This window comes from Orycteropus afer, unplaced genomic scaffold (assembly GCF_000298275.1).
Source record: "Orycteropus afer afer isolate SDZICR_OR568_19922 unplaced genomic scaffold, OryAfe1.0 scaffold00467, whole genome shotgun sequence".
Classification (NCBI taxonomy): Eukaryota; Metazoa; Chordata; class Mammalia; order Tubulidentata; family Orycteropodidae; genus Orycteropus; species Orycteropus afer.
The window spans coordinates 1,290,649-1,303,011 of record NW_006922054.1 but is presented as its reverse complement, the minus strand read 5'-3'; the positions used below and the strand labels follow the sequence as shown (position 1 = coordinate 1,303,011).

The window sequence follows — 12,363 nt, the reverse complement described above, 5'->3', positions numbered from 1 at the left end:
GAAAATAATGAGTGCGTTCTTGACCTGTGCCTGGGCAAGAGGCGGCTTCCCCCGTGATTCAACCATTCATCCTCAATGGTTCACTGGGTCCTCTTTATATGTACCTATGGATAAATGGATAAAAAGCATTTTGTGTTTTTAAGTGTTCACCCTCAATGGTTGCAAAACATGATTAACGTCATCGAGGCCACTACATTGTGTACCTGAAAAACGCTGAATTGGCAAATGTTGTGTTTTATGTATTTTTACAGTAGAAAAAGAATCACCATCAATTTCAGAATGTTGTGGTTCCTGCCAACCAGAGATGGGACACTGGAATACAATGATACCTTAAACGTAGAAATATGGACCTCTAGATTGATAGAAAGCATTGTATATGTATTTAATACCTTGCAGATTATATATAATATGTAGCCATTTGAAGTCATATTCAAAAATCATTTTCAAGCTTTGACTTTTCTGGACTACTTCTACCTTTTATTTTAGCTTCATATGTATCATTTTCAAAATATAATTATTTTGTACAAGCAATGCATCATGAAAAGACTTCTGGAAGAAACAATGGGATTGGGGATAAATTAATTTTTAAAAAGTGGGTGTCCATTTTCTGGCATTTGAGAGACAAACCAAACTGGCACACTCCCATGCTAACTTTTGTTTTGCGTTTGTTATTAGAAAATTAACATCTGCTGTTATTTTCATCTTAATTCCATTATATGTTGTAGCCAAAAGGAGTGGAAGAGCCTGTCTTGGAGATTATCCTGGGGAAATCCTGAGGTCATTCATTATGAAGTGTACCGCCCAGGAGTGGCTCAGAGTAACCACAGTGCTATTCATGGCTAGAGCAATAGCAGCCATGGTGGTTCCTAATGCTACTTTATTGGAGAAACTTCTGGAAAAGTACATGGATGAGGATGGTGAGTGGTGGATGGCCAAGCAAAGAGGGAAAAGGGCCATCACAGACAATGACATGCAGAGTATCTTGGACCTTCATAACAAATTACGAAGTCAGGTGTATCCAACAGCTTCTAATATGGAGTACATGGTAAGGATATATTTCAAGTGGTATGTACAAAGAAATGTTTATGGATGTTTTCAGTCACCACAGTTAAATACCTTCATGCTGTTTTTTATCTTTAGCTGTTTGTCCTGTATAAAATTGAGAAAAAATATATCTTTGGGAGAAGGGCTTCTTCTACATATTGTTTTGTTAATGTACTCCTTATTTCTAAGAGCTCCTTGAATGTTTATGGATGATTAATTACATTTAGGTGCACCATTCCTACTAAGTGTGCTAAATTCTGCTCTTACCTGGAAGGTTGCTGTACTGGAAATGCTGAATAGCTAATGTATTTGCTTCTAAGTGATTTAGTAGAAAAATTGCTTTCAAGTTCTTAACTGATGGAAACTTCATTTGAATGGCACGAATAATTTGAAGACCCTTTCTTGATTGCTGATATTTATGTTCCAATTGGACTTTGTTTCTTATCGATATGTAACTGATATATGGTAGAGTACATTTCTGTGGTTGTTTTAAGGAATGCTTTGGTGATAGCTTTTTTTCTATATTAATTACTTGTGAGCTTTAAAATATATAAAATAAGCCTAGGCAAAGGCTGCTTCTTAATAACTTTATCTTCACTCTTATAGTAAATTAGCAAGCTTGGAAACATAGTTAATACTTTAAGACCATTAGCATGATTCCCTAACATATTGCTTAGTACTCTAACTATTTAGAAAATTTTCGAAAAATTATTATATTGGTTGCATGGATTAGAAATGGGCTAGCAAAGACTGATAATACATAGTTGTTGGTGATAGCAAAGCTCACTTAATGAACATTGGCAGCAATATTTCTTCTTTGGATACATTGCAAGATACAGTTAATTTTAATGCCGTTTTTCTTTTTCCTGTGTTTACGTTAGTTATGTAGTTGTATTTGTCGTATTGTCTGTAAACATTAATCTGCTTTCATGAAATCTGGAAGTTCTAAAGTTTACATCATCCTTTATAAATTATGGCACTATATTATTTAAACTTTTGCTGGAAAAGCAATTTAAATAAAATAGGAAATAATCAGGAGAAATCATCAGAGGTGAAGAGTTGGGGCCTGGGAATCAGGCTGTCTGTGTTTACATTATGTCACTGACATGCACCAGTTGTGTAACTTTGGGCAATTTACTAATTGGTATCTACTTTGGTTTTCTCTTGTATCACATGTGTACGCACCTCAAAGAGTCATTGTGAAGATTAAATGAGATTATGTGTGCAAAGTTTTAGCTCATGTTATAGGGGCTCAGTAAATGTTACTAAGACATTACTAATTTTATGTCTTGTCATATTTCAAAATAGAATAAGGAAATCAATAGCTCTTGTTAAAAATCTGTACGTTATATGACACCTGTAATGCCTTCCGTTTTTGCTATTTATGTATTTTAAAGTGGTTTTCTAAATTGCCAAACTTTATCATTGTCTAGCCCTGGTAGCATAGTGCTTAAGGCACTTAACTGCTAACCAGAAGACTGGCGGTTCAAACCCAAGGAGTGGCTACTCCTCGGAAGGAAGGTTGGGCAATCTACTTCTGTAGTGATACTGCTTTGGGAACCCAAGGAGGGGTCGCTATGAGTCGGGTCCGACTTGACAGCACATGACAACAACAACAACAAAAGCTCACAAATCTTCCTTCATCTGTTAGCCTCCAAGCAGAACTGTCAGTGCAACCCTTGCAGTTGGTACACTGTATGCTTATTCTATGTGTATAGGCATTCAGTTGCTTTTTTTAAAAAACAAGGAAGAACTTGGGAGTTCAAATCCATAAAAAAGAAATCTGAGAGTATTTGTATATGCTATGTTATATGGAAATAATGAAAGAATAACGAAGTTCTGGAATTCATTTTCATCTCTGACTTCCAAAAAAAATAGCTGCTTATTGTATGATGTCTGGCCTGGGGTTTTATATGAGTTTCTTTTGGTTTCACTGGTTTCATTCTGTCCTTGAAATGTAGATTCAGAAACAAGCCAGGGTTTCTATTGTGTTGCCTTAGATACCATTAGCACTGGAACTGTGTCTTGGCCATTGACTGTGCTACCAAGGAGTTCTTTGCCCAATCATAATATTCAAACACATTTTTCAAGAACACACATTTAAGGGAAAGTCTTAAGAGAACAATAGTTCATTTGAAATACTGTTGATGTATGCCATACATAACAATACAAGTATAGATGCTGATCAACCTTGTAAAACACAGTTTATTCAAATAGTTATCTAAAGTGCATTTATTTTGACAAAGTATAGTTTAAATTTGGCTAAAGAGCTAGTTCCTGTAAACTCTGCAACGTTTTATGATAAGTGCAGCTATTTTGGGTCAGTTATACACTATATGTCATAACACATTAAATGTCTGAATAGCCAGTTCTTTATTTAATTTTTGGTAGTTATTTTAGTCTACTCCTTGTCCTTGAATATCTGGCAGGCAAGCCATATCCACATTTATTGGCATCACATCCTTACTCCTACTTTTATCTTTATTTTAATTAATAAGGTTAAAAATAGACTTGAAAAAGCCACATCTTTTCTTGAAGGGCTTAGAGGCTGATAAAAAAGAAAGACTAGAAACCTTTGACATTTTTAAGTAAGGAAGGACACATAATCTTTGCTCTTGCCTATAAATAATGCCAAGGGAGCACAGCATAATGGAATACTCCTAATTGGGAGAGTCAATCAACAGAAGCTTTTGGGAAAGTTGAGATATGTCACTCCTTAAAGGCCATTGGGACTACAAGTTGTTGGGAAGAGTGGGAGATATATTGTCATTACAAGGGAGTGGAATAGATAGTGGAATAGTGGTGGAAGAAATTGTTGGGAACTAGAAGCTGATTAGGTTGATGGGGATAAATGAGTAGCTGGTAACATGAAACATGTAATTCTAAAGAAGGAGATTATCTGAATTGTAATTTAGGGTAAATTGAGAAACTAGAGCTTGTTGCTCATCAAATGGAACAGCTGTTGAGAAGGTAATGGATTTTAGAGGGAAAAATACTGGCTTTGGACCCAGATAGCAGGCTCACATTTTGTCTCTGCCACTTACCACCAGTATATGCACTCTGACAGCAAGCGTTCTGGGCATTGGTTTTCTCATCTGTAAAAAGAATTGTAAGAATATGAACCACACAGTTTTCATGATAAAAAACTTGATATTGCTGAACACATTTTCTTTTTTCAAGCCTTTCTTTTCATGTGTTTTAAGACGCCATTGCTTTTATTTTACTGGTTGTTTCATCAATCTGCCCTTGTTTTCTTCTAATCTCTTAAAAGTTCATTCACCAGGTTTTGACTTTGGCCTTCTCCTTTTTTATTGGGCTTTATCTACTCCTTTAGGAGCTCTGGTAGCATAGTGCCTAAGGCACCTGACTGTTAACCAGGAGGCTTGTGGTTCAAACCCACCAGCCACTCCTCGAAAGGAAGGTTGGGCAATCTACTTCCATAGTGATACTGCCTTGACAACCCACGGAGGGGTCGCTATGAGTCGGGTCCGACTCAACGGCACATAACAACAACAACAACAACAACAACATCTACTCCTTTGGTTTTAAATCCTATCCATATTTTGATGGCTCCTTAGTCTCTGTTTCTATCCAAAAATCCTCTCTCTGGAGCTTTGTTTTGTATTTCTTGGCTTCCCATTGGTCATCTCCATGAAATATTACTCCACAGTCAGCTCAGCTTATTGTGCCTAAAAGGAAAACTAACTCTCTTACCCATTTCTTCCACACTCCCCTACCAACCTACTTCCCTTTCTGGATTCTCTTTTTCAGTTAATGTTATCAGCACCTGATCGATCCCCTCTAGCCTAAGAAAAAGTCGATGCTTCTTAAATATTCCCTTGAAAGGGCCTTAAGTGGCATAATTGGTTAAGCACTCAGCTACTAACTGAAGGTAATGAGGTAGATCTACCCAAAGGAACCTTAGAATAAAGGCTTGGCTATGTGCTTCTAGAAAGGTCACGTCTTTGAAAACCCTATTGTGGAATGCTGTTCTAGTCTAAAATACCAATTCTGTTATGAGTCGGAATCGATTTTATGGCAAATGGTTTTCAATAACCCCCTTACTCATCCCTTTCCCAAATCCATATAACAAACACAAACACAAACACAAATATACTTGCTGAATTCTGTCAATTCTGTCTTATAATTGGGAGAGTTAATCAATGGACGCTTTTGGGCAAGATGAGGTATGAGTCACTCCTTGAAGGCCATTGGAGCTACAAATGATTGGGAAGAGTGGGAGACATATTGTCGTTAGAAAGGAGTGGAATAGATAAACACATGGCGGAAGAAATTGGCATGCTAGTTGTTGGGAACTGGAAGCTGATTAGATTAATGGAAGCATAGAACCTATGACAGAATCAGGAAGAGGAGAAATGAGTTACTGGTAACATGAAATGTGTCATTCTAAAGAAGGAGATTATCTGAATTTTAATTCAGAGTAAATTGAGTAACTAGAGCTTGTAGACATGTCTTGTATCTATTCTATCTCATTCTTACTCTTTCGGCCCCACATTTAAGCCATTATTTCACAGCAAGATTAGTACATCCTCCCACCCACGAGACCATGCAAATCTATACCTACTTTATTTCTGCGTTAGTCCGCTTTCCTCACTGTTACTAAATCTATCTTCTCTCCCCCCTGAAAAAAATCTGTGATGATCACTCCACTGCACAAAACTTTTGTTGGCTCTACAAATAAGCTAAAGTCCACCTTGATTAGCTTATTTACTGAAGTGTATCTAATCTCCACCTATAATCTCTCCCTTAACTTCCTTGGACATACTTGAATCTGTTCACACTGAACCACTTAAAGATTAGCTTGATTCCTCACGCTCCTGTCCCAGGAATGTCTGTGCTTTCCTGTCTCCTAACAAAGTCATACTCATCCCACAGGAAGAAACACAAATGTTTTGGTGTAAAATGTCCTCTGGTACATTCATTCTCATGCCTCTCTCCTCCTGTGCTCCTAAACCATTGTATTCAAGCTGGTTTATGGGATTAAAGTTTTGTTGCACTTAAATAATTTACTGGTATGTTTTCCTTTCTAAGTCTTTGAATCCTTAGAAGGGTAAAGGTCATACCTTATTTATCTTTACAGGTGATCAATAGATATTCGATTGAATTGATAGTTGATTGAATACTGTTGAATGTTCAATAAATATGTGCTGAATGAACGGATGGATGGAAGAAAAGGCAAAATTGTTTGAGATAAATATGGAGAACAGGTAAGGCAGAGAAAATGACAGGATTGTGAAAGGTAGAAGAGATATTGACATGGGAAATTGGACACCCTAAAGAGGAAGGCATAAATGCTTCAAGTAATTCAAAAAAATATTTTCTATGTTTTAAAATATTTATGGAATGCTGGATATTGCCCTTTAATATAAAGCTACTTATCTAATACTGAAGACATTCAGAGATTCGACTGTTTAAATAATGAAATGAATGTCTTTAAAAAAGAAAAAAAAGAAAGAAATGGATGTCTTGCTACAAATTTTTTACACAGAACCTCTAAAAAGTTATAGATTGATTAAATTTCATAATAGTTTACAATAATACAATGTGTACCTAAGTCTAAAGGAGCTCTGGTGGTGTAGTGCCTAAGGCATTTGACTGCTACCCAGAAGAAAGTTGGTGGTTCAAACCCACCAGCTGCTCCGTGGAAGGAAGACTGGTAAATCTACTTCTGTACTGCCTCAGAAACCCAAAGGGGGTCCCCATGAGTTGGAATTGACTTGATGGCAGTGAGTTTGGTTTTGGTTTACCTAAGTCTAGAATGTATATTAGGAATCAGGGCAGTTGACCTAACAAGAACACATGGGCCAATTATATAAACCATTTTCTGTTATTATAACTATTCCTGTGTCTTTCAGAGAACTGTTGACAGACACACTGATGGCCATGCCTGCTTATTCTCATCTCACATATGGGTGAGAAAGTGGGCTGAACCTTGGTTTAGCACTTTTCCAAATGTAAAACAAAATACATCTGAAGACCTCTTCTTTGGCTTGGCAACAAGAGGCTTTCACATGTGTGTTGATGGAATGATGGCTTCATTCCAGTGTGTCACTCACATTCTTTCTAAGCCAATGCCTAAAATTTACATATATATATATTTTTTTCTTCTGTGCTTTAGTATAGCAGATAATTCCAGAAACTGGACACGGGACAACCTGATTAGTTAGCCAGTGTGATGCTACTCCGGGATAGGCTCTATTTCTGACTATAGCCTGGGTCCAAACCTGCAAACATGATCTTTAACTTTTGTGTTGCCCTGTTAACTCTCATACATTCATATTTTCTGACATTATTTCCATCTTTGGCTATATTCTCCAGAATAAATATAGATAAATGATGGCCTCATAACTCATTTATGCAAAACTCAATATTTACACATTTCTTAATCTTGCTAAATGTGTCATGAATTCCTTTGCAGTTGAGGTTTTTTTTTTGCAACTTATGATTACTAAACAATAGTGTTCTTGCTGTGTACTGCTGTTTGCCTCGTAATTTTCAAAAATTGAAGATGTGTATCTTTTATTTACAAAATAATCTACATGTACTTTAAAAGTATATGAAATCTCTCTCTTGGTTCAAAGAGTATTATTACTTAAAGATAGTAACATTTCTTTATTCTAAATTTAAATTAGCTTTTTAAATTTTCCTAAACTGTTTTCAGGACATACATCACACTTGGTAGAGTATAAGGTCAGCGAAAAAGAGGAATACCATGAACAAGGTGGATTGACCCATTGGCTGCAGGAGTGGGCTCAAGCATGCAAGGATTGTGGGGATGGCGCAGGACTGGGCATTGTTTTGTGGTTGTACATCATAAGGTGGCTATTAGTAGGGACCGACTTGGCGGCACCTAAGAACAACAGCAGCAAAGTGTTTTCATTTTACTTTAGTAATGTTGCTTAGAAACAATAAGGTATGTTTTAAGCGTCTTAGACTACAGACTTTTAAAGTTTTCAAAATCTTCAATTTGGATAGATAATAGTTTCAAGTTTTTCAAAAATTGATACTTTAATGTAATTTTTTTGGAGGGGAATTTACACTGTAGTTGCCAATAACTATAGGAAAGAATGTGACAGAATACCCCAGTTCTATTGAATTTAGTGATCACCCTTGAGTTCCAGCAGATTAAAACTCCTTTCTCTGGCATCATAGTGGTTAAAGCATTTGACTGCTAATCAAAAAGTTGGCAGTTTGAACCCATGAGCTGCTCCATGGGAAAAAGATGGGTCAGTCTGCTTCTGTAAAAATTTACAACCCTGGAAACCCTACGGGGGCAGTTCTGCTTTGCCCTGTAGGGTTGCTATGAGTCAGAATCAACTTGATGGTAGTGGGTTTGGTTTTTTTAATGTAAGGAACATAGTTCATACCTTGGAAAGGCAAAAGAGGAGAAGTCATTTTAATAGTAGAATGGAACTCACAGAGCCAGAAAAAAATGCCATACAATTTTAAAATTGTTATTTTTATTTGTTCACTAAACAGATACTGGGAGGGAGTGGCTATGATATGCCCTGGTATCATCAAGGGCCCAGCAGTAAAACATGACAAGCATTCTTCCTTGCATGGATTAGATGTGAAAAGTCTAAACCTCCAGACTCAGTAAGGAGGCCAATGGTGAGCTGATAAAACAAGTTTGGGTGGAGCCCTAGTGGTGAAATCTGATCAGAGGGCTCAAGAAAGAATGGGATGGGAGAAATGAGCATGTTTACTCTTTTATTTGTGCATCAGTCACTTCCCATCTACTGTGTGCTTGGTGGTATCCACAGTCATAACCCCTTCACCAAAAGTTTTTCAGCTATGACTTTTGAACTGAGAACTGAATTACAAAAAAGAGCTAATAGAGATATAGTAGACCCATCATTCCAGGCAGATGTTCTAAGGAAAGAGATTGGAGTTTTCACGGTCATAATAAGGCCAGTGTGGCATCGTTTTCTTCAGTAACTAGGAAGGTGTTAGATAGTGAGGTAGACATATAAGCATGGTCTAGATCCTTTTAGCCTTACATGTGAGGAGAAATTTGGAATTTATTGTGGATGTGTTGGAAAGCCATTGAAAACTTTTTCTCAAGGGATTGATATGGTCTGATTTACAGTTTGATAAAGTTATTCTGACTACCTTGTGGAGAATGATCAGGAAGAGGGTTAAGGCTGAAACATAGAGACATGTTAGGAAACCATTGCTGTATTTGATGAGAGAGATGGTGAGTTCAACTAGGGTGGTGGTGGTAAAGAGGGAGAGACATAGGTCGTTTGAAGGGTGTTTTGATGGCATTAGTGACTAGTCTTGCTGATACATTGCATGTGAAGGCAGAAAGTAAGGTTTAAAGTGAGACATGGAAAATTGACTCTTCCTTTTTCTCCTTCTCAGCTATAACATTCACATGTTCCCTCTTTGTAAGGTAGCTGTTATAACCATTTACATAGGCAAATAGAGCCTCCTTTTCACTTCTTTTGAGAAGTACTTAGAAACAAACAAAAAGAAAAAAATGTAGACGTTTGAACAATAAGATTCCATTGAAACTAATGTTAAAGTAGTCTAGGTTAAGGAGGAATGGAAAATGAAATTCTAAAATTAGTTGTTAACAGTTATGTTGGGTAGTGAAAAACTGAGTAAAAGCCAATGACAGGATATATTTTAGAAGCCACATGAGTGAGAAGGGAGAAAGTAAAATTTAAAAGTGGACAAGCATGGGTGGGAAAGTAAGGTGCTGGGTGTTAGGATATAGTATCTTGGATTTTTCTATATGAGAATCTATATTTTAAACTAGATCCCTAACAGATTCATAAGTACTTTAAAGTTTGAGAGAGTCAAATGTAGAGAGATGATGTGTTGGGGTTGTTGTGTTGTGTGCCATTGAGTTGATTTTGATCCCTAGGGACCTTACAGGACAGATTAGAGCTATTCTATAGGGTTTCCAAGGCTTTTATTTTTATGGAAGGAGATTGCCACATGTTTCTTCCGAGAAGCAGCTGGAAAGGGTAGAAGAGCAGCTGGAAATGTCGATCAGCCCTCCTTCAGGTTAGAAGTTGAGCACTTTAACCACTGTGCCACCAGAGCTTCTAGTGTTGGGGTAGGAGTGGGAAAGTGAGATTGATAAATTATGGCTAGTCTGCACAGAGCCTTGTCATTGAGGTGAGATATAAATCAGTAGCAGTTCTATGGAAATGTAAGAATTGTGTTCAGTTAATGGCTCTGTGCCCTTGAAGACACTTACTGACATCATGCATTCAGTACATTAGTATAGAAACAGTCAATTTAATTTGAGTCATCTTGTGAGTTTATCCACATGTTAAATTTTATTTCAAAATTCATTATTTTAATTTTAATAAGATGAGAAGACAGGTCCCTAAATTATTAGGTTCCTACTCATTTAAGTTTTTAAGATTGTTTTGATTCTAAGTTTGTTTTAAGTAAATCATTGCTGCCTAGGCATCTCATCTCTGTAACTTCCTGGAGATCCTGATATGCACATAGCCTTGAGGTAGTCTTACATTCTCAGTAACCTGGCAATTCCGTTGTGCCTAGCAACACTACTGTTTCCTTTGAAATCTGAGCCTTGTGCATTTTCCCTTTAACCACAAAGTCTTTGCAAAACCAGTGAAGCTCCATAGTCAACTACCTGAGGTAATTTACTAATTGCAAGGAATGCCTTATGGTTGTTTTCCAATTGCATTTCATACTTTGATGACTTAGTAACAAAAATCGTCCCAGTTGACAACATGGATTTATTTATTTACTTACTTATTTCATTGATGTCTATTTGTTTATTTTAGCTTTGCTAATACTGACAACGGGAGCTCTGGTAGCATAGTGGCTAAGGCACTTGACTGCTCACCAGAAGGCTGGCGGTTCAAACCCACCAGCCACTCCTCGGAAGGAAGGTTGGGCAATCCTACTTCCGTAGTGATACTGCCTCGGAAACCCAAGGAGGGGTCGCTATGAGTCGGGGCCGACTCGACGGCAAATAACAACAACAACAACAATACTGACAATGAGAAAAGAAGATGGCTTTAAGATTCTATAATCAGGCTTTCGAATTTGATTCTGATGTCTCTGAACTCTCAAATGTGTTACTTCCATATTGGAAGTGAAGATGTTACTATAGAAAGAATCACACTGATAATTTCTTTCATTTGATATCTGAAACACAATTCTTGATTTAAAAAGGAAAACAAAGCTGATTTGGGAGCGATTTTGTTTTGACGTAAGATGAGTAATTACAAACCTGTTTTTCCAGAAGTGGAGATACAGCCATAATTAACTTTCAAAGGTGGTCTTTAAAATGAGGTGAGCTCTGGTGGCACTTGGTTAAGTGGTTAAGGCACTTGGCTGCTAACCTTGATGATTCAAACCCACTGGCTACTCTGCAGGAGAAAGATGAGACAGTCTGCTTCTGTAAAGATTTACAGCATTGGAAACTCTATGGAGCAGTTCTACTCTATCCTAAAGGGTTGCTATGAATCGGAATCGGTTCAATGGCAGTGAGTTTAAAATGAAATACATTACATGTCTTTGATTTTCTTCAACTATTTCTACATTCATGAGTTGGCTGAAAAATCTAGGTGCTCCTTTAGCTGTACAGAAAAATCACATGCAGAAGTTTACAACTTCTTTCAAATATTTTACCATACTGTTTCTAGGACTAAGCTGAAAAGGTTTATTTTTGGCAGCTCTGGTAGTGTAGTGCCTAAGGCATTTTACTGGTAACCAGAAGGCCGGCGGTTCAAACCCACCAGCCACTCCTCGGAAGGAAGATTGGGCAATCAACTTCTGTAGTGATACCACTTCAGAAACCCAAGGAGGGGTTGCTGTGAGTCGAATCCTAAGCCCTTATTCAATTAACAGGGAAATTTTACTGAAGGTCTTCAGTTGAATTTCTCTTTTGAACAATATTAAAAGTTTTCCTGTGAAGAGATGTCCCTAAAGATGACTCAGAAACAATTGAGCTCTGTACTAGACTGATAATTAGAGATCTGGAAACTACTGGGTCATGAGATCTTGAAAATTACAAAATAGCTTTTGTTTCTTTGTTAAGAAATAGTCATAATTGTCATTAGAAATATTATTTTACATTTCCTGAGTTCTTAAGGAATTCTGTAAGAAATACAGGGCATTCTCTAAGAGACTACAGGTACAAAATTAACAATTTTTAAGTTAAAAGAAGTTGAAGGGACCTATTCCAGATCTTTAATGTATATTATAAGGAGCTATGGTGTCATAGTAGGAGCTCTGGTAGCATAGTGGCTAAAGCACTTGACTGCTAACCAGAAGGCTGGCGGTTCAAACCCACCAGCCACTCCT

At 37.1% G+C, this 12,363-nt stretch overlaps 1 protein-coding gene across 1 annotated transcript in view; it reads left to right on the top strand.

Annotated features, from left to right (window-relative positions):
- The first annotated feature begins 787 nt into the window (after nt 1–787).
- The window catches only part of CRISPLD1 (cysteine rich secretory protein LCCL domain containing 1), a 45,362-nt gene continuing 33,786 nt past the window's right edge, over nt 788–12,363 (top strand). The window contains exon 1 of the mRNA XM_007954624.2: nt 788–1,045. Within this exon, the coding sequence (XP_007952815.1) occupies nt 788–1,045 (258 nt within the window). The remainder of the gene's footprint in view (nt 1,046–12,363) is intronic.